Consider the following 26,580-nt stretch of genomic DNA (forward strand, 5'->3'; position numbering starts at 1 on the left):
ATACTGCGGGTTACACCTCGTCAGGGAAAAGGGGGATTTCCTTGCATTTTTTCCTTGACAGGCGAATGATAACACCACCACGGCCCTCTTCCTTCATCGCAGCTTGTTACAAACGCTCTATAAAAGTAAGATGTTGTTCATCATTTGTCTCAAAACTTTTAGAAATGATCTGCTCCTAGTCCTACCACTTGTTTAGGGCAAACTTTCAAATATGTCCACAGCGTCGCTACTATTCCTGCCGGTGTCAGTGACAGGCTAGGTAGCATACGCAGCTATCTAGCTAGTTGGCTAGCTAGCAAGTCAATACAGAATAATTTACTGCATCAAACTTACAACCATGACATTGCATGTAAGTTGTTGCAAAGTAACTAATACACCATTGCTTAGTTAACTATGTTCAATGTAATTGTATTCCTCACCACCAGTGAAGTCGTGGCTAGTTAGTTTCAGTATCTAGCTAACACGTTAGCTAACTAGCACTTTGTATTTCTCCACTAGCGTAACGCTGGCTAGTTGGAAGTTGTGTGTTCACAAACAGTGGTAAGATTCGAACTATTTGCAGACCTGTGATTGACTGGTTCCAAAGAGAGCTTGATTGACACGTTCTGTAGAGAGCTTTCGAATATTACCGTTCTGGTGTACTCTCTCATATCAGACTGACTGTCTGTCATTGGGGCAAAATCTAGAGTTCAAACAACAACGGTCACCCTGCCACTCATAGACCGATCATTATAGTTTTAGCGATGTTTTGAGGCTATGCAGGGTTTGTTTACAATTACAATCTCATATTTTGGGTTCGGATGGGGTAAGACAGTTCAACTCATGAGGAATTGATCAATGATACTCTTCAAGAATCAATGGGTATATAACATTCATTTAAAAGTCCCACAATGGATGTACCAATCACAGATGTACCCTTTAATCTGTTGATGACAGGTAGTTTGTAGCTAGAGAGTACTTCCTTTATGTGCCACTGGGAGCGACGGGAGGATGGCAGATGACAAGGACGTGCTGCGAGATGTTTGGTTTGGTCGGATTCCGACCTGCTTCACACTTTACCAGGATGAGATCACAGAGAGAGAAGCCGAACCCTTCTATGTAAGTATGACATCACGCAGACTAGTACTCTATAAAAAAAAAACGGATGTTGCTTTGCTGGACAATGCCAGTGGAGGCTGCTGAGGGGAGGACGGCTCATAATAATGGCTGGAACGGCGCGAATGGAATGGCATCAAACTCATGGAAACCGTGTGTTTGAATTATACATTTACATTTACATTTTAGTCATTTAGCAGACGGTCTTATCCAGAGCGACTTACAGTTAGTGAGTGCATACATTTTTATTTTTTATACTGGAATCGAACCCACAACCCTGGCGTTGCAAATGCCATGCTCTACCAACTGAGCTACATCCCTGCCGGCCATTCCCTCCCCTACCCTGGACGACGCTGGGCCAATTGTGCGCCGCCCCATGGGTCTCCCGGTCGCGGCCGGCTATGACAGAGCCTGGATTATTTGAATACAATTCCGCTCCAGCCATTCCACGAGCCAGTCCTCCCCAATTAAGGTGCGACCAACATCCTGTTCAATGGACATGGCTTTTGTGACATAGGTCTAGCTAATTCAGGTCACACACATGATGACTACTGAGCTGGCTTGAGCCATGGACTCTTGCAGGAGCCTACATTGAGTACCTTTCTTCTCCCCCTCTCTGCTGTTCTTTCCTCAGCTCCTCCTACCAAGGGTGAGCTACCTGACTCTGGTCACAGACAAGGTGAAAAAGCACTTCCTGAAGGTCATGAAGGCAGAGGATGTAGAGGAGATGTGGTTTGATTTCGAGGGAACGCCACTCAAATGGTGGGTGAGCTTTAAATGACGACTTTGAGGGCTATGTGTGTTGTAAATCATTAACTTGTTTTAATAACCACTAGTGAAGATAATGGTTAGAATTCCCTGTGCCCCTCTGTAGAAACATGTGTCCTAACACAGCAGTAAAGTAAATATTTTACAGATCAACTCGCCTCCTGTCATCATAATCAATGAGGAGACTACATACCAATTGTCTGCAGTATTACATTTCAGGCACCAGGTGGCAGCCCAACACAAGCATTGGACATTTGGTTGGACATAAGGGTCCTAATCTTAAATTGACATACACACGTAACTCAGACCTTTGGGTAAATAAGGTGTTGATTTAAATTATTTCCTTTCAAACCTATTAAGCGGTTACTTAGGATCCAGCCCAAGGTGAAGGAGAGGATAACTCATTATGATTCAGGGTTGGAATAGAATGAAGCCCTGTTTCCTCTACTAATGTGGTGTGGCTGTGTTTATTCATTGCAGGCACTATCCAATCGGATTGCTGTTTGACCTGCATGCCTCCAACACTGCACTGCCCTGGAGCATCACTGTGCACTTTAAGGTACAACACAGAATTTGTTTTGCAGCAAGTTAACATAGTACATATGGAGCAGCAAGTATATTTGCTGCTCCAAATGTAGAATCCTCCAAATGCTGGGCTGTATACAGCAGGGGTTGGAACCGAAATTATTTTCCAATCGTTTTGCTCTGAATATAACAAAAAAAAATTCATTTCCGTTTCACTGTTCCGACCCAAAAAAAAAAGAGTTCTGAATCGGTTCGAACTAAAAAAAAGTAACGTTTTATATCGGTCCTTCCTGTTCCTTTTTTAACCTATGAAATCAACAGTTTTTAAAAAACATTTAGCTAATTCAATTACTTCACCAGTCAGTGCGACAAGCTAGTTGTTTACATGCATGATGGATAGACCAGTGTAGCCTATGGCGCAAGATGCGACAGAAATTTTGAGGGTGGGGAGAGAGGGTTGAATAGGAGGCTTGAAGCGCTGGGCATCTTGTTATGATATGCATTATATGAATTAGGTCCACAGAATTATACCTAGGAGGAGCGGCTTCTATGGAGGAACTTTGAATGTCCTTTAAGGTAGCTAGCTAACAAGCTTGAGCTAGCAAGCTAACAAGCCTGTGTGTGCAGAGTGGCACCAGAATTTAAAACACGCCTTACCTTTTTGTAGTTAATAAATCTAACGTGAAACATTATATCTAGGCCTATATTATACTTAATTAGCATTGAAAAAGTTAATCAGTTTTTCTCTAGCTAATTAAAAATCTATCTTCCTATCTTCTGAATCAAGCTTGTAATGTCAGTACAATCACCAGCCTATGCTTCAGACGGGGGAGGGGCAGGTAGCACATGCAAAGATTTTCAGCTTGCAGGCAGACACTGGAATACGTTTCTGAGTGACAAGGTGAGGGCTTTGCATGGGCGCTTTGTTGTGTTTTGTTGTGGGACTAGAAAAAAATGCCTGGAACGTCAAATAACGTTATTAACCGGTTCCCATGCTTTTAAAATAACGGTTCTGTTTCGAAACAGTATGGATCACTTTTGTTCCTTGAAATGTTTTGTTATTTTCCGGTTCCGGTTCCCTGAACCGGTTCCAACCGCTGGTATACAGTGCTAAAAATCAGTGCTGCCTGTGTGGTTTCTCTGCGGTAGAATTTCCCAGAGTGTGACCTGCTCCACTGCCCCTCTAACTCTGTGATCGAGGCCCACTTCATGTCCAGCATCAAGGAGGCGGACGCCCTCAAACACAAGAGCCAGGTCATCAACGACATGCAGAAGAAAGACCACAAGCAGCTGTGGATGGGCCTGCAGAACGGTGAGGGCCACACACACAGACACACACACACACACACACACTTAAGTATTTACTTTGGGACTCTGTACCCTTATTTTGCCCCTCTATTCAACAACCCCGAAACCCTACCACTCAAACCCACACCACCCACACTCTCTGAACAGTGTCTTTGCCTCAGCTGCAAAGTTGTTGTTTTTTCTCACTTACCAAAATATACTCTTTTGGAGGTTTCCATAACCAAAACAGACCAGAAACAGAGAGAGAAAGAGACAGTTACAACTCCACCCAGAAGAGAAAGCAGATCTGAAATATTTCAAAAGCTAAAATTGTGTGAAAGTGAGATACAGGGGAGGGGAGTTAGAAACCAGGACAGGTTAAAAGGGTTTCAGAAGCCTTGTAGAGCAGCCTTGTAGAGCTGGTTAAAAACAAAAAAGGAGATGGGGACAGTTTGTATGTAAATGTTGTTGTGTTGTGTTCCTCAGATAAGTTTGACCAGTTCTGGGCCATGAACCGTAAGCTGATGGAATACCCCACAGAAGAGGGAGGCTTCCGCTACATCCCCTTCAGGATATACCTGGTAAATGGGCTGATACATGTCTTGTTGACATCACAGCCTTAAACAAAAAATAAATTTCAATGATGTTGACATCAACATGCAGTGTGACCTGCAGTGTGGCATCACTGGTACTGTTGATAGATGATGTCATCGATGCAATCAAAAAAATATACGACAGGTCACAAATACGGCAATGCACAGTAATGACAGAATAGTCTTTTATCGTCTGATAAGCAAATAGAACATGATACTGTATTTAGGATATGAGAAAGCATTGAGTGAATATGAAAATCAGAAGAATGCAACAAAATACACAGTACACAAAAATACAATTTTACAACTGAAATGTGCAGCACAAACCGCACACCAACACAATCATGAATTTATTGTCAGTCAACTGCCTTGTATTATGACGATGCAGTGTAGTACCTGAACTGTCCCGTAGATGGTGCTGTATGACGGACTAGTAAGTAGCTTCATGGATAGGATACCCCCCAAGGCCAATGGCAATGATTCAAGTGGGCTGCTGTTGAGCAACTTTTTATTTGTTAGTAAGCTTGTAATTTATTGTCATCCAGTGACAGAAACAACCCTACAGAAGTGCTCAGTTGCAAAACATTTCCTGGAGATATTCAGTGAATAACATTTTCCAAACAAATGTTTATTTCGTTAAACACCTTTGATAACAGCAGATAAATCAAACAACCCTCATATTTTGCCAGATATCACCCACCCATTACAACTACAAATTAGTTAGCCTAATGTTTGTTTTGACTGTGTGCTTGGTAAGCGTTTAGTTTTACTAGTTTATACTTGGATGAGTGCAACTCAAATGATGTGCGCGGGCACAGGCAAATTCCTAAGGGGGATCCCGCGAATCCATGACTCAAATAAAATTCCCTCAAAAAATGAATAAGCGCCAGTGTATCGCCCTGAAGGTCAGGAAAACATTAGCCTGTGTATATCCCATAGTGTAGGGAAACGGCGTGGGTAAATGGTGCGCCTGGAACGGGCATGATTGTACCCAAGACTGCGTTCAATGCACTCTGCTATCCGATAAGCCCTCTGGATCGGCTCGACTGGTATATAGCTTTGCCTACCTTATTCCATAGTATTCGAGGCCATCTCTTCTCAACAAGAATAAACAAATGAAGGCATGTTTGGACGAGTCAGTGGTGAAGGGGTTCTAGCGATTATATTGCTAAATATAGATTGATGTGGACATTTCTCCAGAGGAATCAGAGTAGGTTGTCAGGGCTTTGCTGCTGTGTTACAACAGATGTCAGCCTTTATGCCCATAAAATCTCTCATCAATGTTTTCACTGGAATGTTACAATCATAAATCTATTCAAAATTAAAGACGACCAAACAGAACAATAAAATATATCATTTAAGTGTTGACTAAAACGTCTAGGCCTATATTGACTTTTAGTTGGTAAAGGAAACTAAATGTTACCACAAAATGAGATTATGAATATTTTTTGCCACTTCCAGGAAAATGCAATGTAATGCCTAGTCTTCAATTATAATATTGTGGCCAATTCTGTCACGTGGATATACAGAGCATTCCGAAAGTATTCAGACCCTTGACTTTTTCCACATTTGTTACGTTACAGCCTTATTCTAAAATTGATTAAATTGTTTTTTTTCCCCTCAATCTCCACACAATACCCCATAATGACAAAGAGAAAACAGGTTTTTAGACATTTTTGAAAAAAAGAATAAAAAAAGAACTGAAATATTAAATTTACATAAGTATTCAGATCCTTTACTCAGAACTTTGTTGAAGCACCATTGGCAGCGATTACAGCCTCGAGTGTTCTTGGGTTTGACGCTACAAGCTTGGCACACCTGTATTTGGTGAGATCTCCCATTCTTCTCTGCAGATCCTCTCAAGCTCTGTCAGGTTGGATGGGGAGCGTCGCTGCACAGCTATTTTCGGGTCTCTCCAGAGATGTTCGATCGGGTTCAAGTCCAGGCTCTGGCTGGGCCACTCAAGGACATTCAAAGACTTGTCCTGAAGCCACTCCTGTGTTGTCTTGGCTGTGTGCTTTGGGCCGTTATCCTGTTGGAAGGTGAACCTTTGCCCCAGTCTGAGGTCCTGAGCGCTCTGGAGCAGGTTTTCATCAAGGATCTCTCTGTACTTTGCTCCGTTCATCTTTCCTTCGATCCTGTCTAGTCACCCAGTCCCTGCCACTGAAAAACATCCCCACAGCATGATGCTGTCACCACCATAGGGATGGTGCCAGGTTTCCTCCAGACGTGACGCTTGGCATTCAGGCCAAAGAGTTCAATATTGGTTTCATCAGACCAGAGAATCATGTTTCTCATGGACTGAGAGTCCTTGCGGGCTGTCATGTGCCTTTTACTGAGGAGTGGCTTTCGTCTGGCAACTCTACCATAAAGGCCTGATTGGTGGAGTGCTCTAGAGATGGTTGTTCTTCTGGAAGGTTCTCCCATCTCCACAGAGGAACTCTGGAGCTCTGTCAGAGTGACCATCAGGTTCATGGTCACCTCCCTGACCAAGGCCCTTCTCCCCCGATTGCTCAGTTTGGCCGGGCGGCCAGCTCTAGGAAGAGTCTTGGTGGTTTCAAATTTATTCCATTTAAGAATGATGGAGGCCACTGTGTTCTTGGGGACCTTCAATGCTGCAGAATTTTTTTTGTACCCTTCTCCAGATCTGTGCCACGACACAATCCTGTCTCGGAGCTCTACGGACAATTCCTTCGACCTCATGGCTTGGTTTTTGCTCTGACATGCACTGTCAACTGTGGGACCTTAAATAGATAGGTGTGTGCCTTTCCCAATCATGTCCAATCAGTTGAATTTACCACAGGTGGACTCCAATCAAGTTCTAGAAACATCTCAAGGATGATCAATGGAAACAGGATGCACCTGAGCTCAATTTCGAGTCTCATAGCAAAGGATCTGAATACTTCTGTTTCTTAGCTCTTAAAAATTAGCAAAAGTTTCTAAAAACCTGTTTTCACTTTGTCATTATCGGATATTGTGTGTAGATTTTTTATTTAATCAATTTTAATGTGGAAAAAGTCTGAATACTTTCCGAATGCACTGTATAGCTATCAATAAAAAATATATGCAAAATGAAACAAAAGCCTGGTACACATTAGCTTTGCATCGGGAGTCTCTGTATTGGTTGGACAACCAATACACAGACTCCTGATGTTGTGTCCCAAAACTAGGTACATATGTAACTCATTTCACACTTCAACAGAGCATTTTTTCCCCCGCCTATAATAAAACGGTCCAACACAATAATAAAACAGTGGTTGTAAAACCACAGACACACCATGCGCAACAGGATTTCTTGGGTCTAGACAGAAATGTACTTGTGTACTCCAAACCAACGGTGGACAAAGCTATCCGGGTCCAGATGCAAAAGTCACCATTGATGACTATATTTCAACCTGCAGGCCCCCCTCTGACATCAAATTGCAGTCTTTAGTGTAAATAACGTGCTGCTTTTTATGCAGACAGAATTAATTACAACATTGACTCTAAATAACAGAGCACTCACTTCCGCTAGACTGTGCTCCTTATGGAAAAGGGAAGAGATTTTGAGGGGATGGATTTATCTGTGTCTGTGTGTCATCACGTGTGCGTCCTAGTGTGCCATTGTGCGCACTTCGTGATTGCATGCGCCAGTCTCGGTCGGCCGCCAGTTTCCAGCTCCAAAAGTGATGCCACTGTGTTACAAAGTGCCAAAGCCACTAAATCTTGCGGAAAGTGAAAATTATAATCCAACTGGGCAAAAACTGGTTGAATAAACGTTGTTTCCACATAATTTCAACCAAAAAATCAATGTGATGACGTTGAATCAATGTGGAAAACTGATTGGATTTGCAAAAAGTAATCAACATTTAGTATTTTTTTACCCAACTTTTAACCTAAATCCAATGACATGGTGAATTTGTTTGTTGAATTTACGTTAGTTGACAACTCAACCAAATGTAATTCAAAACTAGATGCTTGTATCAGAGACTGGTTACATTGTTTCTCGGCAGGTATACCTTTTTCTCCTGTGACTAAATGTTTACTCATCAACTGAATGGCAGCCCCACTAACCTTTTTATGTTGGTTTTGAGAGGCACCTTCTTCTAGGAAACTAGGTTGACAGTTTCTTAAATGTCTCTACGGGGTGATTTGACGGTGACACAACTGTTTACAAGCCCTGCTTGTGGGTGTTAAGGCAACAGATGTGAAAGCCATTGGGCATACTGTTGCAAGAATGTCTCACTCACTAATTATGTTACATAACACCCAGAATACCCACGCCTACAAAATATTATTCAATATTCCTTTTCCCTGTTGTGTGTGTGGACTACTGTAGGGAGAAATCAGAGGACGAGCTGGAATAGAATGAATGGAAAGGGAATCAAACCCATGGTATATTATAGGCTACAGTATAGTGTTAAGCTATAGACCTAGGTGTTATGTTTATGATGTTTAAGCTAAACAGACTGGCTCCTTCATGTAGGAGGGAGACATCCAATTCCATGAGAAGTAGCCTACATGTATACTGTACATTACATGGTGCCTCAGTGGTTGAGGAAAATGAGAGCGCCAAAAAATCCCCTTGGAATTTTTATTTACCAATGGAAGGTCTTGGGCTCAGTGGGAAAAGTGGTAACGCTTTCTCTCCAACTCACTCAGTGAGGGGGATTTGATTATCTGGGCCGGGTTACCCCGGTGGGAGGAGTTGTCACCGGGTGAAAAGTGATTGCATTCATTTTAGAGCCGGGCTGGCTACCGGGAGTGAGCTAGGTGCCCCGTTCAAAGTCCACGGCGAAGTCGGCTCAAAACAAAAGTAACGCAGCCTAGACTAGATTAAGCACGTGGAGTAATGAACAGATTCTGTGTTTTTACATGCAAAAGTGTAGCTCAGTTGGTAGAGCATGGCGTTTGCAATGCCAGGGTTGTGGGTTCGATTCCCATGGGGGACCAGTATGAAAAAAAAATATGTCTGGATAAGAGCGTCTGCTAAATGACTAAAATGTAAAATGTAAATGATTGCTTATCTGCCTTCCCAATGAAAACTAGTTTGAAAATTCAAACATATATTTTATGGAAAAGAGATGTTATGTTTCTAGACGATGCACCATGCTGCGCAGATTACTGTTAGATTTGAGAAGGGCACTCCTCCCTCACCGCCTTTGCCCGTTCACGTCACGGGCCAATAATAATCATTATTATATTGATTGACGTTCGTGCACCTCAGCCACCAGTTTACTGTCAATTAGGCGGATTGAATCCACACAGGCAATAAGGCTATGGGTTGAGTTCCTTTGCTCGCATCAGTCAGGGAGAGCGAGTCTCTTTTCACCTGACCTCTCTCATCGTCGTAGAGCTAATGACGCATCGCTCTTGGGTGTCGCCAGGTGGTACTCTGTTAGCTCTGGTGTCACGCGAACTGAAAAGAAAGTGTCACCGTCCAAAAGTATCGCGCTTCTCTCCAGGATCAATGGCCCCCTCTTTGTATGGTACCCAGGTCAATTATTCATGACGGTTTTAAAAAATGCAACGAAGTAGCTGTCACTTATCGCACTCTCTCCACTCCAGCTCTCAGCATAATCCCGCACAAACTCTGCGCTTCCTGTCAGTGAGTCACTCTTTCTGGTAACCCGAGAGACAGCTTCACGCCTTTGGAGCCACCTTCCCGACCTCGCGCCCGGCGGTGTTAGTTACAACTCCGTTACCCGAGCCCTCCCGTCGCCAGTTTCCTTTTCACAGCTCCATGGTTAGTTGCTATTGTGTATCAGACACACCGTTTGTCACCCTGTTTGTCACCTCGGAGGCCCCTGGTTTCCCCGAACTGATAGCCAAACTGGTTTCCCAGAACTGATAGCCAACTCCATCGCCGGTGTCCATGTGCGAACGCCTGATCTTCTGGACCATATCCAGCGAACGGCACCTTTCTCATGTGCCCTCAGATCAGAGATTGGGTAGCAAGCACCACTTTCAATATTTCACTAGATGTGTCTGTAGGTGGACTCCTGTCTTCAATAGGTCGTTATCAATAAAACATCTCAAAACGGTGCAGAGCGTTAGATTTGGCTGCTGGGGGGCAAGGAGACCCCCAGCTCCACTAAAGCCATTGACAACTGCATGCCATTTTCAAGGGATTGTTAAATGTTATAACTATTTGGTTGTAATATCATCACCTCTAGAAGAGCATAGTCAGAACTAGACATTTTAGATTATTCCATGCAAAACAATTGCGCACATTTAGCTCTATCATCAGAGTAATACAGCAAGTAACTGCGTGCTTTTCATGATTACTAAACATCAATTGATCATGTAATTTCAGATGCGTGACAGTAGCCTATCCATTTGAAATGTAGCTAGCTAGCTAAGCAAACAACGTGTCATTTAGCTTGCTTCATCAGAGATTAGTCTTTTGGAAAGAGCTTGACATCGGCAAGTCCTCGTCCTGGAAAAGTTGTCAGTCGGACTACTGTCATCACTACTATAGATGACAAGCAAATTAAACAATATTTGGATATAGCCATCTAGTTTATCCCTTGAAAGTTAGCTTGTTTACTAGCCATATTGACGTAATCTGTTATTAGCTAGCTAGCCAATTTGACGTGGTCTGTCAATCAATGTAGCCTATCATACCAAGGTCAAATTTGTTTTATATTGGATATTCGGTTTTCTCTCGTCAATAGCTATTGAACCAAGCATGCCATGACTATGAAGATGGTATATTCTGAATCGGGGTGGATAGAGAAAAAATCACAGCTTTTTTGTTGTTGAAATTTCGATATATATATATATATATATATACAGCTCTGGAAAAAAAGTAAGAGACCACTGCACATTTTTCTTAAATCAGCATCTCTACATGTATGACAGCCATTCCATTCCAGTGTCTGTTGAATTCGATCACAGGCACACCTCATTCTACTGAAATAGGTACTGATTAGGTGATCACCTGAACCAAATCTTATTTAACGAGGAAAAGTATAAAAACCACCGCTGTGGTCATCACTATCCTCTTGCAATAGGACCAGCTGGATGGCAAAAACAGTGCTTATACTACCTCAAAATTAATATTAATCAAAAAATAACTATTGACCATGCTAAAAGAGTTGAAAAGGTACGTTTTGAGTGAGGAAAAGAAGGGTTCAATTCTGGCTTTACTGGCAGAGGGATACAGTGAGCGTCAGGTTGCTTCCATCCTTAACATTTCAAAGACGGAGGTTCATAAGAACAAGGTCAAGCAGCAGACATTGGGGACAACAAAGCTACAGACCGGCAGAGGGCGAAAACGACTCTTTACTGACCGGGATGACCGCCAACTCATTCGAATGTCACTCAACAACCGTAGGATGACCTCAAGTGACCTACAAAAAGAATGGCAAACGGCAGCTGGGGTGAAGTGCACGGCGAGGACGGTTCGAAACAGGCTCCTAGGGGCAGGGATGAAGTCGTGCAAAGCTAGAAAAAAGCCCTTCATCAATGAGAAGCAAAGAAGAGCCAGGCTGAGGTTTACAAAAGACCATAAGGATTGGACCGTAGAGGACTGGAGTAAGGTTATCTTCTCTGATGAGTCCAATTTTCAGCTTTGCCCAACACCTGGTCATCTAATGGTTAGACGGAGACCTGGAGAGGCCTACAAGCCACAGTGTTGCACCCACTGTGAAATTCAGTGGAGGATCGGTGATGATCTGGGGGTGCTTCAGCAAGGCTGGAATCGGGCAGATTTGTCTTTCTGAAGGTCGCATGAATCAAGCCACGTACAAGGTTGTCCTGGAAGAAAACTTGCTTCCTTTTGCTCTGACATTGTTCCCCAACTCTGAGGATTGGTTTTTCCAGCAGGACAATGTGCCATTCCACACAGCCAGGTCAATCAAGGTGTGGATGGAGGACCACCAGATCAAGACCCTGTCATGGCCAGCCCAATCTCCAGACCTGAACCCCATTGAAAACTTCTGGAATGTGATCAAGAGGAAGATGGATGGTCACAAGCCATCAAACAAAGCCGAGCTGCTTGAATTTCTGCGCCAGGAGTGGCATAAAGTCACCCAACATCAATGTGAAAGACTGGTGGAGAGCATGCCAAGACGCATGAAAGCTGTGAAAATCAGGGTTATTCCACCAGATATTGATTTCTGAACTCTTCCTAAGTTAAAACATTAGTATAGTGTTGTTTAAAAATGAACATTAACTTATTTTCTTTGCATTATTTGAGGTCTGACAACACTGCATCTTTTTTGTTATTTTGACCAGTTTTTTGTTATTTTGACCAGTTTTGACCAGTTTTTGTTATTTTGACCAATAAATGTTCTAAATGACAATATTTTGGGGGGGAATTTGGGAGAAATGTTGTCAGTAGTTTATAGAATAAAGCAAAAATGTTAATTTCACCCAAACACATACCTATAAATAGTAAAACCAGAGAAACTTATATTTTTTGCAGTGGTCTCTTAATTTTTTCCAGAGCTGTGTGTATATACACTGCTCAAAAAAGTAAAGGGAACACTAAAATAACACATCCTAGATCTGAATGAATGAAATAATCTTATTAAATACTTTTTTTCTTTACATAGTTGAATGTGCTGACAACAAAATCACACAAAAATTATGAATGGAAATCAAATGTATCAACCCATGGAGGTCTGGATTTGGAGTCACCCTCAAAATTAAAGTGGAAAACCACACTACAGGCTGATCCAACTTTGATGTAATGTCCTTAAAACAAGTCAAAATGAGGCTCAGTAGTGTGTGTGGCCTCCACGTGCCTGTATGACCTCCTTACAATGCCTGGGCATGCTCCTGATGAGGTGGCGGATGGTCTCCGGAGGGATCTCCTCCCAGACCTGGACTAAAGCATCCGCCAACTCCTGGACAGTCTGTGGTGCAACGTGGCGTTGGTGGATGGAGCGAGACATGATGTCCCAGATGTGCTCAATTGGATTCAGGTCTGGGGAACGGGCGGGCCAGTCCATAGCATCAATGCCTTCCTCTTGCAGGAACTGCTGACACACTCCAGCCACGTGAGGTCTAGCATTGTCTTGCATTAGGAGGAACCCAGGGCCAACCGCACCAGCATATGGTCTCACAAGGTGTCTGAGGATCTCATCTCGGTACCTAATGGCAGTCAGACTACCTCTGGCGAGCACATGGAGGGCTGTGCGGCCCCCCAAAGAAATGCCACCCCACACCATGACTGACCCACCGCCAAACCGGTCATGCTGGAGGATGTTGCAGGCAGCAGAACGTTCTCCACGGCGTCTCCAGACTCTGTCACGTCTGTCACATGTGCTCAGTGTGAACCTGCTTTCATCTGTGAAGAGCACAGGGCGCCAGTGGCGAATTTGCCAATCTTGGTGTTCTCTGGCAAATGCCAAACGTCCTGCACGGTGTTGGGCTGTAAGCACAACCCCCACCTGTGAACGTCGGTCCCTCATACCACCCTCATGGAGTCTGTTTCTGACCGTTTGAGCAGACACATGCACATTTGTGGCCTGCTGGAGGTAATTTTGCAGGGCTCTGGCAGTGCTCCTCCTGCTCCTCCTTGCACAAAGGCGGAGGTAGCGGTCCTGCTGCTGGGTCCTCCTACGGCCTCCTCCACGTCTCCTGATGTACTGGCCTGTCTCCTGGTAGCGCCTCCATGCTCTGGACACTACGCTGACAGACACAGCAAACCTTCTTGCCACAGCTCGCATTGATGTGCCATCCTGGATGAGCTGCACAACTGAGCCACTTGTGTGGGTTGTAGACTCAGTCTCATGCTACCACTAGAGTGAAAGCACCGCCAGCATTCAAAAGTGACCAAAACATCAGCCAGGAAGCATAGGAACTGAGAAGTGGTCTGTGGTCACCACCTGCAGAACCACTTCTTTATTGGGGGTGTCTTGCTAATTGCCTATAATTTCCACCTGTTGTCTATTCCATTTGCACAACAGCATGTGCAATTTATTGTCAATCAGTGTTGCTTCCTAAGTGGACAGTTTGATTTCACAGAAGTGTGATTGACTTGGAGTTACATTGTGTTGTTTAAGTGTTCCCTTTATTTTTTTTGAGCATTGTGTATATATATATATATTTTTTTTCTTTTTCTTTTTTTCTTCTGGCTTTCAATCTTCAATTGCTCTTACACAAAACGTGCCATGACCCTGATTCAGAATATACCATCTTCATAGTCATGGCATGCTTGATTTTAATAGCTATTGATGAGAGAAAACCGAATATCCAATATATATATCTTTTTTTAACCTCAGTGCCTATCATGTCTGTCAGCAGCAATTGTTATTAAACTCTTAAAAACAATGTTGAAAAGGGATCATGTTAGCTAACTTCACTATGTAGGTCTACGTTGCAGTTGGAGAGGAAAAGTACATTAGGTCTACTTACCACTGTTTAGCCAATTGTACAAAGTTTCTACCGACATTATTAGCTAACAGTACATCGACAAATGCACCCTTCTGTTGCTTGACAGGCAGAGCCCACAAATGATGGGAAATTAACCTAAACCACTTATACTTTTCAGGTATAGTTCACTTTCATTTTATATCACTCAAATATCCAATTAATGGTGGCCAATATTAAGCGATATCATGAGGCTACCCTTATACAGTGGTATGAAGAAGTGTTTGCCCCCTTCCTGATTTGTTATTTGTTTGCATGTTTGTCACACTTAAATGTTTCAGATCATCAAACAAATTTAAATATTAGTCAAAGATAACACAAGTAAACACAAAATGCAGTTTTGAAATGAAGGTTGTTATTATTAAGGGAAAACAAAATCCAAACCTACATGGCCCTGTGTGAAAAAGTGTTTGCCCCCCCTGTTATAACACAACTCAACTGTGGTTTATCACACCTGAGTTCAATTCCTCTAGCCACACCCAGGCCTGATTACTGCCACACCTGTTCTCAATCAAGGAATCACTTAAATAGGACCTGCCTGACAAAGTGAAATAGACCAAAAGATCCTCAAAAGCTAGACATCATGCCGAGATCCAAGGAAATTCAGGAACAAATGAGAAAGAAAGTAATTGAGATCCATCAGTCTGAAAATGGTTATAAAGCCATTTCTAAAGCTTTGGGACTCCAGCGAACCACAGTGAGAGCCATTATCCGCAAATGGCGAAAACATGGAACAGTGGTGTACCTTCCCAGGAGTGGCCGGCCGACCAAAATTACACCAAGAGCGCAGCGACGACTCATCCAAGAGGTCACAAAAGACCCCACAACAACATCCGAAGAGCTGCAGGCCTCACTTGCCTCAGTTAAGGTCAGTGTTCATGACTCCACCATAAGAAAGAGACTGGGCAAAAATGGCCTGCATGGCAGAGTTCCAAGACGAAAACCACTGCTGAGCAAAAATAACATTAAGGCTCGTCTCATTTTTGCCAGAAAACATCTTGATGATCCCCAAGACCTTTGGGAAAATACTCTGTGGACTGACGAGACGAGTTGAACTTTTTGGAAGATGTGTGTCCCATTACATCTGGCGTAAAAGTAACACCACATTTCAGAAAAAGAACATCATACCAACAGTAAAATATGGTGGTGGTAGTGTGATGGTCTGGGCCTGTTTTGCTGCTTCAGGACCTGGAAGACTTGCTGTGATAAATGGAACCATGAATTCTGCTGTCTACCAAAAAATCCTGAAGGAGAATGTCCGGCCATCTGTTCGTGACCTCAAGCTGAAGCGAACTTGGGTTCTGCAGCAGGACAATGATCCAAAACACACCAGCAAGTCCACCTCTGAATGGCTGAAGAAAAGCAAAATAAAGACTTTAGAGTGGCCTAGTAAAAGTCCTGACCTGAATCCTATTGAGATGCTGTGGCATGACCTTAAAAAGGCAGTTCATGCTCAAACCCTCCAATGTGGCTGAATTACAACAATTCTGCAAAGATGAGTGGGCCAAAATTCCTCCACAGCGCTGTAAAAGACTCATTGCAAGTTATCGCAAACGCTTGATTGCAGTTGTTGCTGCTAAGGGTGGCCCAACCAGTTATTAGGTTGTAGGGGGCAATCACTTTTTCCCACAGGGCCATGTGGGTTTGGATTTTGTTTTCCCTTAATAATAACAACCTTCATTTCAAAACTGCATTTTGTGTTTACTTGTGTTATCTTTGACTAATATTTAAATTTGTTTGATGAACTGAAACATTTAAGTGTGACAAACATGCAAACCCAAAAAAAATCAGGAAGGGGGCAAACACTTTTTCACACCACTGTATCTGAAATTACATGATAAATTGATGTTTACTACATGAAAAGCATGTAGTAAACTTGCTGTATATCTCTGATGATAGATGGAATAATTTGTATTTCTGACTATCCTCTTCAAGAGGTGATGATATTAAAACCAAATCGTTATAACATTTAACAATCTCTTGAAAGGGCACGTAGTTGTCAATGGTTTTAACGAAGCTGGGGGGTTCCCAGCAGCCAAATCGAACGTATTGTGACGTTTTATTGATAACAACCTATAAGCCATTACAATGAGCTCATCGTCCGATTTCTCCTCCCACCAGCCTCCCTTGTATTGCCACTAACTTTTAATCAGAGTAGCCTCTGATTGAATCGTCAGACTTTGGCCTATTTAGTGGCATATTCATTTGAGGCGCAGTTCCTTAGGGCTTGGGTCTGTGCTAGAAATAATCTAGTCATGACGTGTAGCCTAGAATAAGCACTTAATTTAATGTTCTTGCATTAGTGGAATTGTGTTATTGCATAAAAGTACTTGAGTAATTAAGTAACTTATTGCAAACAGGATACATGTTTTGGAATATTTTTTTATTTTCACACTGTCAATTAGGTTAGTATCTTGGAGTAACTACAATGTTGTTGATCCGTCCTCAGTTTTCTCCTGTCACGGCTATTAAACTCTGTAACTGTTTTAAAATTACCATTGGCCTCATGGTGAAATCCCTGAGTGGTTTCCTTCCTCTCCGGCAACTGAGTTAGGAAGGACACCTGTATCTTTGTAGTGACTATTGATACACCATCCAAAGCCGAATTAATAACTTCACCATGCTTAAAGGGATATTCAGTTTCTGCTTTTTTTGTTAATTACCCATCTGCCAATAGGTGTCCTTATTTGCGAGGCTTTGGAAAACCTCCCAGGTCTTTGTGGTTGAATCTGTGCTTGAAATTCACTACTCAACTGAGGGACCTTACAGATAATTGTATGTGTGGGGTACAGAGATGGGGTAATCATAAAAAAAGAATGTTAAAAACTATTATTGCACACAGAGTGAGTCCATGCAACTTATTATGTGACTTATTAAGCACATTTTTACTCCTGAACGTATTTAGGCTTGCCATAACAAAGTGGTTGAATACTTATTGACTCAAGACATTACAGGTTTTAATTCTTGATTAATTTGTGAAAAATGTTAAAAACAAAATTCCACTTAGACATTGTGGGGTATTTTGTATAGATCACGGGCACAAAATCTCAATTTAATCCATTTTAAATTCAGGCTGTAACACAACAAAATGTGGGAAAAGTCAAGGCGTGTGAATACTTTCAGAAGGCACTGTATGTAATTTATTTGTCATGCTCTGATTCCTCTCCGTGTAGACAATGAGTGACAGGCCGTTCATCCAGAAGTTGTTTCGCCCCATCTTGCCCGATGGCCACACACACACACTGGGGGATCTGCTGAAGGAGGTGTACCCCGTGGCCATATCCAACGATGGTACGTACCTACACATAGACATTGCACTACACTAATTACACCTGTACTACATACAGTGAGGGAAAAAAGTATTTGATCCCCTGCTGATTTTGTATGTTTGCCCACTGACAAAGAAATGATCAGTCTATAATTTTAATGGTAGGTTTATTTGAACAGTGAGAGACAGAAAAACAACAAAAAAATCCAGAAAAACGCATGTCAAAAATGTTATAAATTGATTTGCATGAGGGAAATAAGTATTTGACCCCCTCTCAATCAGAAAGATTTCTGGCTCCCAGGTGTATTTTATACAGGTAACGAGCTGAGATTAGTAGCACACTCTTAAAGGGAGTGCTCTTAATCTCAGCTTGTTACCTGTATAAAAGACACCTGTCCACAGAAGCAATCAATCAATCAGATTCCAAACTCTCCACCATGGCCAAGACCAAAGAGCTCTCCAAGGATGTCAGGGACAAGATTGTAGACCTACACAAGGCTGGAATGGGCTACAAGACCATCGCCAAGCAGCTTGGTGAAAAGGTGACAACAGTTGGCGCGACTATTCGCAAATGGAAGAAACACAAAATAACTGTCAATCTCCCTCGGCCTGGGGCTCCATGCAAGATCTCACCTGGTGGAGTTGCAATGATCATGAGAACGGTGAGGAATCAGCCCAGAACTACACGGGAGGATCTTGTCAATGATCTCAAGGCAGCTGGGACCATAGTCACCAAGAAAACAATTGGTAACACACTACGCCGTGAAGGACTGAAAACCTGCTGCGCCCGCAAGGTCCCCCTGCTCAAGAAAGCACATATACAGGCCCGTCTGAAGTTTGCCAATGAACATCTGAATGATTCAGAGGAGAACTGGGTGAAAGTGTTGTGGTCAGATGAGACCAAAATCGAGCTCTTTGGCATCAACTCAACTCGCCGTGTTTGGAGGAGGAGGAATGCTGCCTATGACCCCAAGAACACCATCCCCACCGTCAAACATGGAGGTGGAAACATTATGCTTTGGGGGTGTTTTTCTGCTAAGGGGACAGGACAACTTCACCGCATCAAAGGGACGATGGACGGGGCCATGTACCGTCAAATCTTGGGTGAGAACCTCCTTCCCTCAGCCAGGGCATTGAAAATGGGTCGTGGATGGGTATTCCAGCATGACAATGACCCAAAACACACGGCCAAGGAAACAAAGGAGTGGCTCAAGAAGAAGCACATGAAGGTCCTGGAGTGGCCTAGCCAGTCTCCAGACCTTAATCCCATAGAAAATCTGTGGAGGGAGCTGAAGGTTCGAGTTGCCAAACGTCAGGCTCGAAACCTTAATGACTTGGAAAATATCTGCAAAGAGGAGTGGGACAAAATCCCTCCTGAGATGTGTGCAAACCTGGTGGCCAACTACAAGAAACGTCTGACCTCTGTGATTGCTAACAAGGGTTTTGCCACCAAGTACTAAGTCATGTTTTGCAGAGGGGTCAAATACTCATTAAAATGCAAATCAATTTATAACATTTTTGACATGAGTTTTTCTGGATTTCTTTGTTGTTATTCTGTCTCTCACTGTTCAAATAATCCTACCATTAAAATTATAGACTGATCATGTCTTTGTCAGTGGGCAAACGTACAAAATCAGCAGGGGATCAAATACTTTTTTCCCTCACTGTATACCTCTTACACACACACACACACACACACACACACAGTACACACACAGTCCCACAAGAGAAAGCAGACCTGTTTTTTCCTCATTGTGCTATCAAAGGGTGCTCTGCATCTTACAGGAAGCCAGAGAATAAAAGACATCAGCCATGTAGGTCTATTTTATTTACATCGTAAAAGAGGACTTTTAGAGATCAACGCTCAGAGATAAAAACACACGAGAGGCTCAAGGAGGGAAAATAGTTGCCCTCATGTGAAAGAGTGAAAAGCGAGGGGGAGGGTAAGAAAATAAATAGTGGAATGAGGAGAGACGCTAGATGGAGAGAAGAGGGAGCGATGGAGAAAGAGAGAGAGAGGCAGCCTAAACAGGTAGTGTCTAGAGGGGTGTGCAGAGGAAGTAGATAAGCAGACAATGGAGATGTGAGACAGAGGACCCGCAGGAGAATCACCAGCATGGAGCAATGCACCACTACCATTACTAGTGCTCTGTCTATCTGCCTGCCTCTCTCTCTCTCTCTCTCTCTCTCTCTCTTTCGCTCTCTGTTCTTGCCTCCCTCACATGTCTTTGTCTTGCTCGCTCCTTCTCTCCCACTCTCTCTTGCTTTATCAAGAACCGCTATATTTTCTTTTTTTATCCACTTCCTGTACTTATATGATATCTTTTATCCATTTCTCTCTTTTCTCAATTCCTTCCCTCTCTCCTCTCCCTGCTCTGTCTGAGGAGGGTGGTTGGCTTGGCTTGATAAAGGTGAAAGTGCTGCTTTGTCTCCTGTCGTTTGTTGTGTTTCCCTCTCTTCCTCGCTGGGGAGATGGGTGTGTGTGATAGCGGGGGATTATAGTGGTGTGTTTGGGTTAGAGGGACTGGGGGGGTACTCAGGCAGCCTAATGGTGGCATTGTTCACTGACGTATTCTGGGGACCCGATTCCTTGTGAGGACCAATCGGATAAGGATGTCTCTGCACTCGACTCTGTGATGTTTCAAACATCAAACCAACATTTTAAAACATTCCCCTCTGTTTTGTCTGGAAGCCTTAATGGCCGTTCAAGGATCCCGAAACCTGTCAAACTGAACTAACCCAACGAAACTTGTAACCCAGGGGTTATATTAACTGGGGATTCCCAGCATATGGCAGCATAATACTCAGATGAGTCGTACTGTTGCCGGACCGGACCGACGTTCTTCCACCCACGCAGGAAAATCGAACGTCAACATCTTATTCTGATTAGCGGTCGGTTGGTCAGCTTTGACGTCTGCGAACGCTTTGTTTTGACCAAGGTATTAGACATGGTTTGACTGGGTTAGAGACAGGAGAGATATGTCTGAACAGTACCGCGTTTCTCCCCATGTATGACGCAGGACAAATTCAATTGAACAAGACTCAGAAATAATTGCCTCTCGGAGGGTCGAAGCCTTACGAGAATTCCCCCGTCATGTCTTTTACAGATGTGACATGTTTCTTATAAAGAAAAACTGGTTTTGTGGTGATATTTCTAATAAGCGGAGAATGCAGAAATCCCCCCGACTGACAAGCCCACGCGCCAACAATACTCGCCTACACACCCCTCTTATTGATTTTACTCATTCATGGTACAGCCCACAGAACAAAGGAGTGAAACTATTGGCCAATCCGCCCACACAGAACACCACAGTCAGTATCAATAGCGTATCCAGTCTCTTCTCATCAAACGGGCCGTCTCACTGTTCAGAGAGCGGGGGTGTTCTGGGTTTCAGTGGTTAGTTTGATATGAGGGACGATGGGTGTGTGAGGTGTTGCTAGGTGTTGAGTAGGGGGAGGCAGAAATGAGACAGAGGTATCCAAGTCAATACCTTATGGTCTATTTATTGTATACCTGCAAACTCCATTTCCCTGTTCTTTTTTTGAAATGCAGTTGAGTATATTTATGAAACAACAAACTACCTAACTTGCTGACAGAAATTACTCTTATGAGACATCATAAAACAAACATGTCTTTCAGGTCTAGAGAGATTTATTGATAGATTTACACCTGTCAGTTCCCCCTAACATACACACATATTTCTTGTTGGCCGGTCAGTGTGTTGGTTGAGTTCTGGTGTAACTGTTTAGTCTTGGCTGGCCTCGCTGCAGGGAAGAATGGGGTTGCGGCCGTCTTAAATAGGACTTGGCTATACTTAAGTAACAAAACATAATGTCTTGACTGTTAGTCGCGCAATACACAACCGCAATGTGTGTTCATGAGTGTGCAAATTTGGCATATAAAATGTTTATACAAACTTTGGTGGTAGTATTCCTCTTTGGAAATAAGTTATGGAGTTATACATTTCTAGAGTGTTTTGGGATTGGGGCCAATAAAGTTATGTGTTTTGATTAATTCCATTAACATTAATCAAACACATAACTGTATTGGCCCCAATCCCAAAACACTATAGTAATGTATAACAACAATGCATGCATCCCAAATGGCACCCTATTCCCTAAATAGTGCACTGCTTGTGACAAGTGCCCATAGGTCTCTGGTAATAGGGTTCCATTTGGAACACAACCCATGTTAATGGCTCACAGCAGCACAGTGTGATTCACATGGGAAAACATCTCTGTCAGTCAGTCTTTCTAAGATCCCTGTCCTAATATGATGTAACTTTCCAGTGAAACCTATGAGATATCCCACACCTTCTGGCCACAGTATAGAAGGATCCATGGAAAATACACAATATAATTATATCTAGAGGACTCTAAATCCTTCCACTATGACACAGCACTTTCACAACGTTTCAGAGGAGAAATAAAGATGAATCACGTTGGTCTCCACCCTCTGAAAAAGACATGGCAACCATACGAGGGCCCACCAGACCATACAATCTGTGTGCGGATATTCAAGTTGTGTGTATTTGGGATGATTTTCCCATGTGTCATAATGAGAGTGCCAGGGGAGCGCCCCTCCTCCCCCCACGTGTGCCTGCTACTGTCAAGAGAGAGGGAAAGACAGAGAAAGTGTGATTGCAATATGAATGTCAGTACTTGTGACTGTATTGATCATATGTGTGATCATAGGCTATACATGTAAATTGCTATGCATGGCTACATAGTGTGGCAAGGTAGCCTAGCGGTTAAGAATGTTGGGCCATCAACCACAAGGTTGCTGGTTCGAATCCCCGAGCCAACTAGGTGAAAAGTCTGATGTGTCCTTGAGCAAGGCACTTAACCCTAATTGCTCCTGTAAGTCGCTCTGGATGAGCGCATCTGCTAAATGACTAAAATGTTAAAATGTACATGGCTGGAACGGCATCATGAACACAGGCCACAATCGGTGATGCAGTTTTATTTTCTCAACAGCAGTAGTGGGATCACGTTATTTAAATGTAATAGGCCTAAACCATATACATAAAAACTCTTTGGGGTCATCTGTAGTGTACAGTGCTGTGAAAAAGTATTTGTCCCCTTTCAGATTTTCTCAATATTTTCATATTTTTGATACTGAATGTTATCAGATTTTCAACCAAAACCTAATATTAGACAAAGGGAAACTGAGTTTACAAATAATGATTAAAAAATATATATTTTATTGATTTATTGATTTAACAAAGTTAATCAACACGCAATTCCCCTGTGTGAAAAAGTAATTGCCCCCTTGCACTCAATAACTGGCTGTGCCACCTTTAGCTGCAATGACTGAAACCAAATGCTTCCTGTAGTTGTTGATCAGTCTCTCACATCTCTGTGGAGGAATTTTCACCCACTCTTGCAAGCAGAACTGCTTTAACTCAGCAACATTTGTGGGTTTTCAAGCATGAACTGCTCATTTCAAGTCCTGCCACAACATCTCAATTGGGATTTGGTCTGGACTTTGACTAGGCCATTCCAGAACTACAAATGTATTGCTTTTTACCCATTTTCATGTAGACTTTAATATGTGTTTTGGATCATTGTCTTGCTGCATGACCCAGCTGCGCTTTAGCTTCAGCTCACAGACGGATGGCCTGACATTCTCGTGTAGAATTCTCTGATACAGAACAGAATTCATGGTTCCTTCTATTAAGGCAAGTCGTCCATGTCCTGAGGCAGCAAAGCATCCCCAAACCATCACACTACCACCACCATGTTTGACTGTTGGTATAAGGTTCTTACTGTGGAATGCAGTGTTTGGTTTTCATCAGACATAATGGGACCCATCTCGAATTCTACACGAGAATGTCAGGCCATCCGTCTGTGAGCTGAAGCTGAAGCACAGCTGGGTCATACAGCAAGAAAATTATCCAAAACACTCAATCAAGTCTACATGAAAATGGCTAAAAAGCAACAAATTTGAAGTTTTGGAATGGCCTAGTCAAAGTCCAGACCTAATCCCAATTGAGATGTTGTGGCAGGACTTGAAACAAGCAGTTCATGCTTGAAAACCCACATGTCGCTGAGTTAAAGCAATTCTGCATGCAAGAGTGGGCCAAAATTCCTACAAGAAGCATTTGGTTGCAGTCATTGCAGCTAAAGGTGGCACAACCAGTTATTGAGTGTAAGGGGGCAATTACTTTTTCACACAGGGGAATTGGGTGTTGCATAACCTTGTTAATAAAAAATAAATGTTGTTATATGTAAACTCCGGTTCCCTTTATCTAATATTAGGTTTTGGTTGAAGATCTGATAACATTCAGTATCAGAAATATGCAAAAATAGATAAAATCAGAAAGGGGGCAAATACTTTTTCACGGCAATGTATATCCATACTGTGTACCAGTCTGCAGGTGGGTGTGCCTGAGGAGATTCTTACTAACCCTAGATGCTTCACACTCAGACAGATGTTTCAAACGATTGTAACGGTCGTTCAGATATTACGTGTACATGCAACGGTATGCATCTTTTGGTACCGTATGAGGAGAAACGGTCAGTGTATGTGTGTGTAGTCATATAGACAATGAGCTCCTACATGACTTGACTACGGCCCCCTCCAGTGTTTGACCCCGCCCTTCCCCTCAGCGCTCTGATATGAGTGGGTGAAAGGTCGTGACCTGGGGCCCAGTGTCTCTGAGGGGGTGGGGCTACTGTTGCTTTGAGTAAAACCAGTAACTTACAGACATCAATGTACACACATACAACAAATGCCCATTGAGACTTACTCACATTCACACCCATTCAGATACGTTTACCTGCTGGCAATCTTTCACACATATTATGCACATAGCCATACATCCAAACACAGAGAACGCATGCAGATGATCATACTAACTCACACTCAGTCTCTCTCTCACACACACACACACACACACACACACACACAGAAACGCACACGCACACACCTCGTCGGGCCGTCAGAGTGAGTGAGGCTCATTTGTCTTGCTGTGTGACCTGTGGTCAGTCCCAGGGTCAGGCCTGGTCACTGTGATTGATTCATCTGTCTGTCGCTAGCCGAGAGGCTTCGGTCACTCTGAGGTGAGAGGGACAACTTAAACACACACTCACTTAACAATCGCTTGCACACAGACACACGCTCTCACACTTACCACCAACCCACGCTACAATCTATGAGTAGTGATGTTTAAAGAATTTTTGAGCATTTCTGTTTGTAGGAATAGAAATGTATGGAGTCTGACACAAAGTCAAAAGTATTTTCTCTTCCTCAATCCCTCCCCCCCCCCCCCCCCCCTCTCCCTCCCTCCATGTCTCCCTCCTCTCTCTCCTTATACAGACGAGTCCAAGCGCTACCAGGTGGTGATCCATGGGATTGAGCCCCTGCTGGAGACCCCGTTGCAGTGGCTGAGCGAGCACCTCAGTCACCCCGATAACTTCCTCCACATCAGCGTCATACCCGCGCCTAGCGACTGACACCCCTGGCAAAGTTTGGTAACACCCGGCAACTGGGAACGTTGCAAACTCAGAACGGGCTCTTTAGAGAGCAGGAAAACCCACGTGACTGGGGGGACGAAGAGTGACGCAATCGCAGTGTGACGTCATCTCATTCAAGTTGTCCCAAAAAGGAGCCCACCGGAGAAAATGTACCCTTCTCTGTTCTCTTTTCCTCTCCTCCTCCGCCCTCCCTCTCTTTTGGACCTTTACCTGTTTGGGGAAAGTTGTTCTGCCCAAAATGTGGAAGGCCTAACTGAAAGAGAGATCATCCGTTAAAAAAGAGAGGCAGGGAGATTCAGCTTACCACCACCTCTCTCCTCTTCCTCCTCCTAGAGAAAGAGACAGGGCCCAGACATGCCTAGTGGGACCCCCTACAGACAGAAGTTGCCTTAGTTTTCCCAAGTCACGTCATGCGCTAAACGGCTGGACGTTCATAAAGTCACACTGAGTTTACATGGTTGTACTGTATGCCACTGAGGAGTGAAAGGGGATTTTTAAAGACTTCATTCTTTCTCTCGCTCTCTCTGTCTGTAAATTCTCCATCTTCCTCTCACTGTATTTCCTGTCTCTTTCTTCTCTCTCTTCCTCCCTCCCCCTCTTTCTCTCTCATGTGTCATTTACTGCCGATGCTCTCTCATCTCCATAGCTAATTATCTATTGGAATTCCTCCTGCTGCTAATGAGACCGCTAAACTCCTGTCTCCATGCCAAGCCTTGGGGTTGTGTGTGTCTGTGTGTTGTAATTAGAGACATCATTTATAGTCTCCTAGAGGGGCATGGAGGGGGTGAGGAAGGTGTGAAGAGTCCGAATGGAATCCTGTCTGTCTTCTCTCTTGTGTGTCTCGTGTCAAAGGAAGACGGAGCCAGACATGTAATTTGGAGTGTGTTGTTGCAGTCGGAGGGGAGGGAAGCTTGTGATGATGTCACACCTGTCTCAGCATGTCGGGCTTCCTCATTCGCCGCCTAGGAGGATAGGAATAGGGGAGTTTACAGCTCTGAGTCGGGGCTGGGCTCGACGTGTGGTACGGTCTGAGGGGTAGGCGTGTGCATACGTGTGTGTATGTACACGTTTGTATGGGTACTTTTTACACATTTTGTTACAAAGTTGGATTAAAATGGATTTCATTGTAATTTTTGGTCAATTTGGTCAATGATGTACACAATTCTCTGATGTCAAAGTGGAAGAAATGTTTTAACATTTATT

At 43.3% G+C, this 26,580-nt stretch overlaps 1 protein-coding gene across 1 annotated transcript; it reads left to right on the forward strand.

The window, feature by feature from the left end:
- On the forward strand, positions 1-26,580 carry LOC311127066 (autophagy protein 5-like). The gene is made up of 8 exons (XM_084158814.1): positions 1-125; positions 937-1,098; positions 1,730-1,857; positions 2,344-2,422; positions 3,538-3,700; positions 4,162-4,256; positions 17,804-17,921; positions 25,220-26,580. Exons 2-8 carry the CDS (start codon positions 991-993, stop codon positions 25,354-25,356), a joined length of 828 nt encoding a protein of 275 aa, XP_084014940.1. The 5' UTR covers positions 1-125; positions 937-990; the 3' UTR covers positions 25,357-26,580.

The sequence above is a fragment of the Coregonus lavaretus genome (genome assembly GCF_964263955.1).
Source record: "Coregonus lavaretus genome assembly, chromosome: 3".
Taxonomy (NCBI): domain Eukaryota; kingdom Metazoa; phylum Chordata; class Actinopteri; order Salmoniformes; family Salmonidae; genus Coregonus; species Coregonus lavaretus.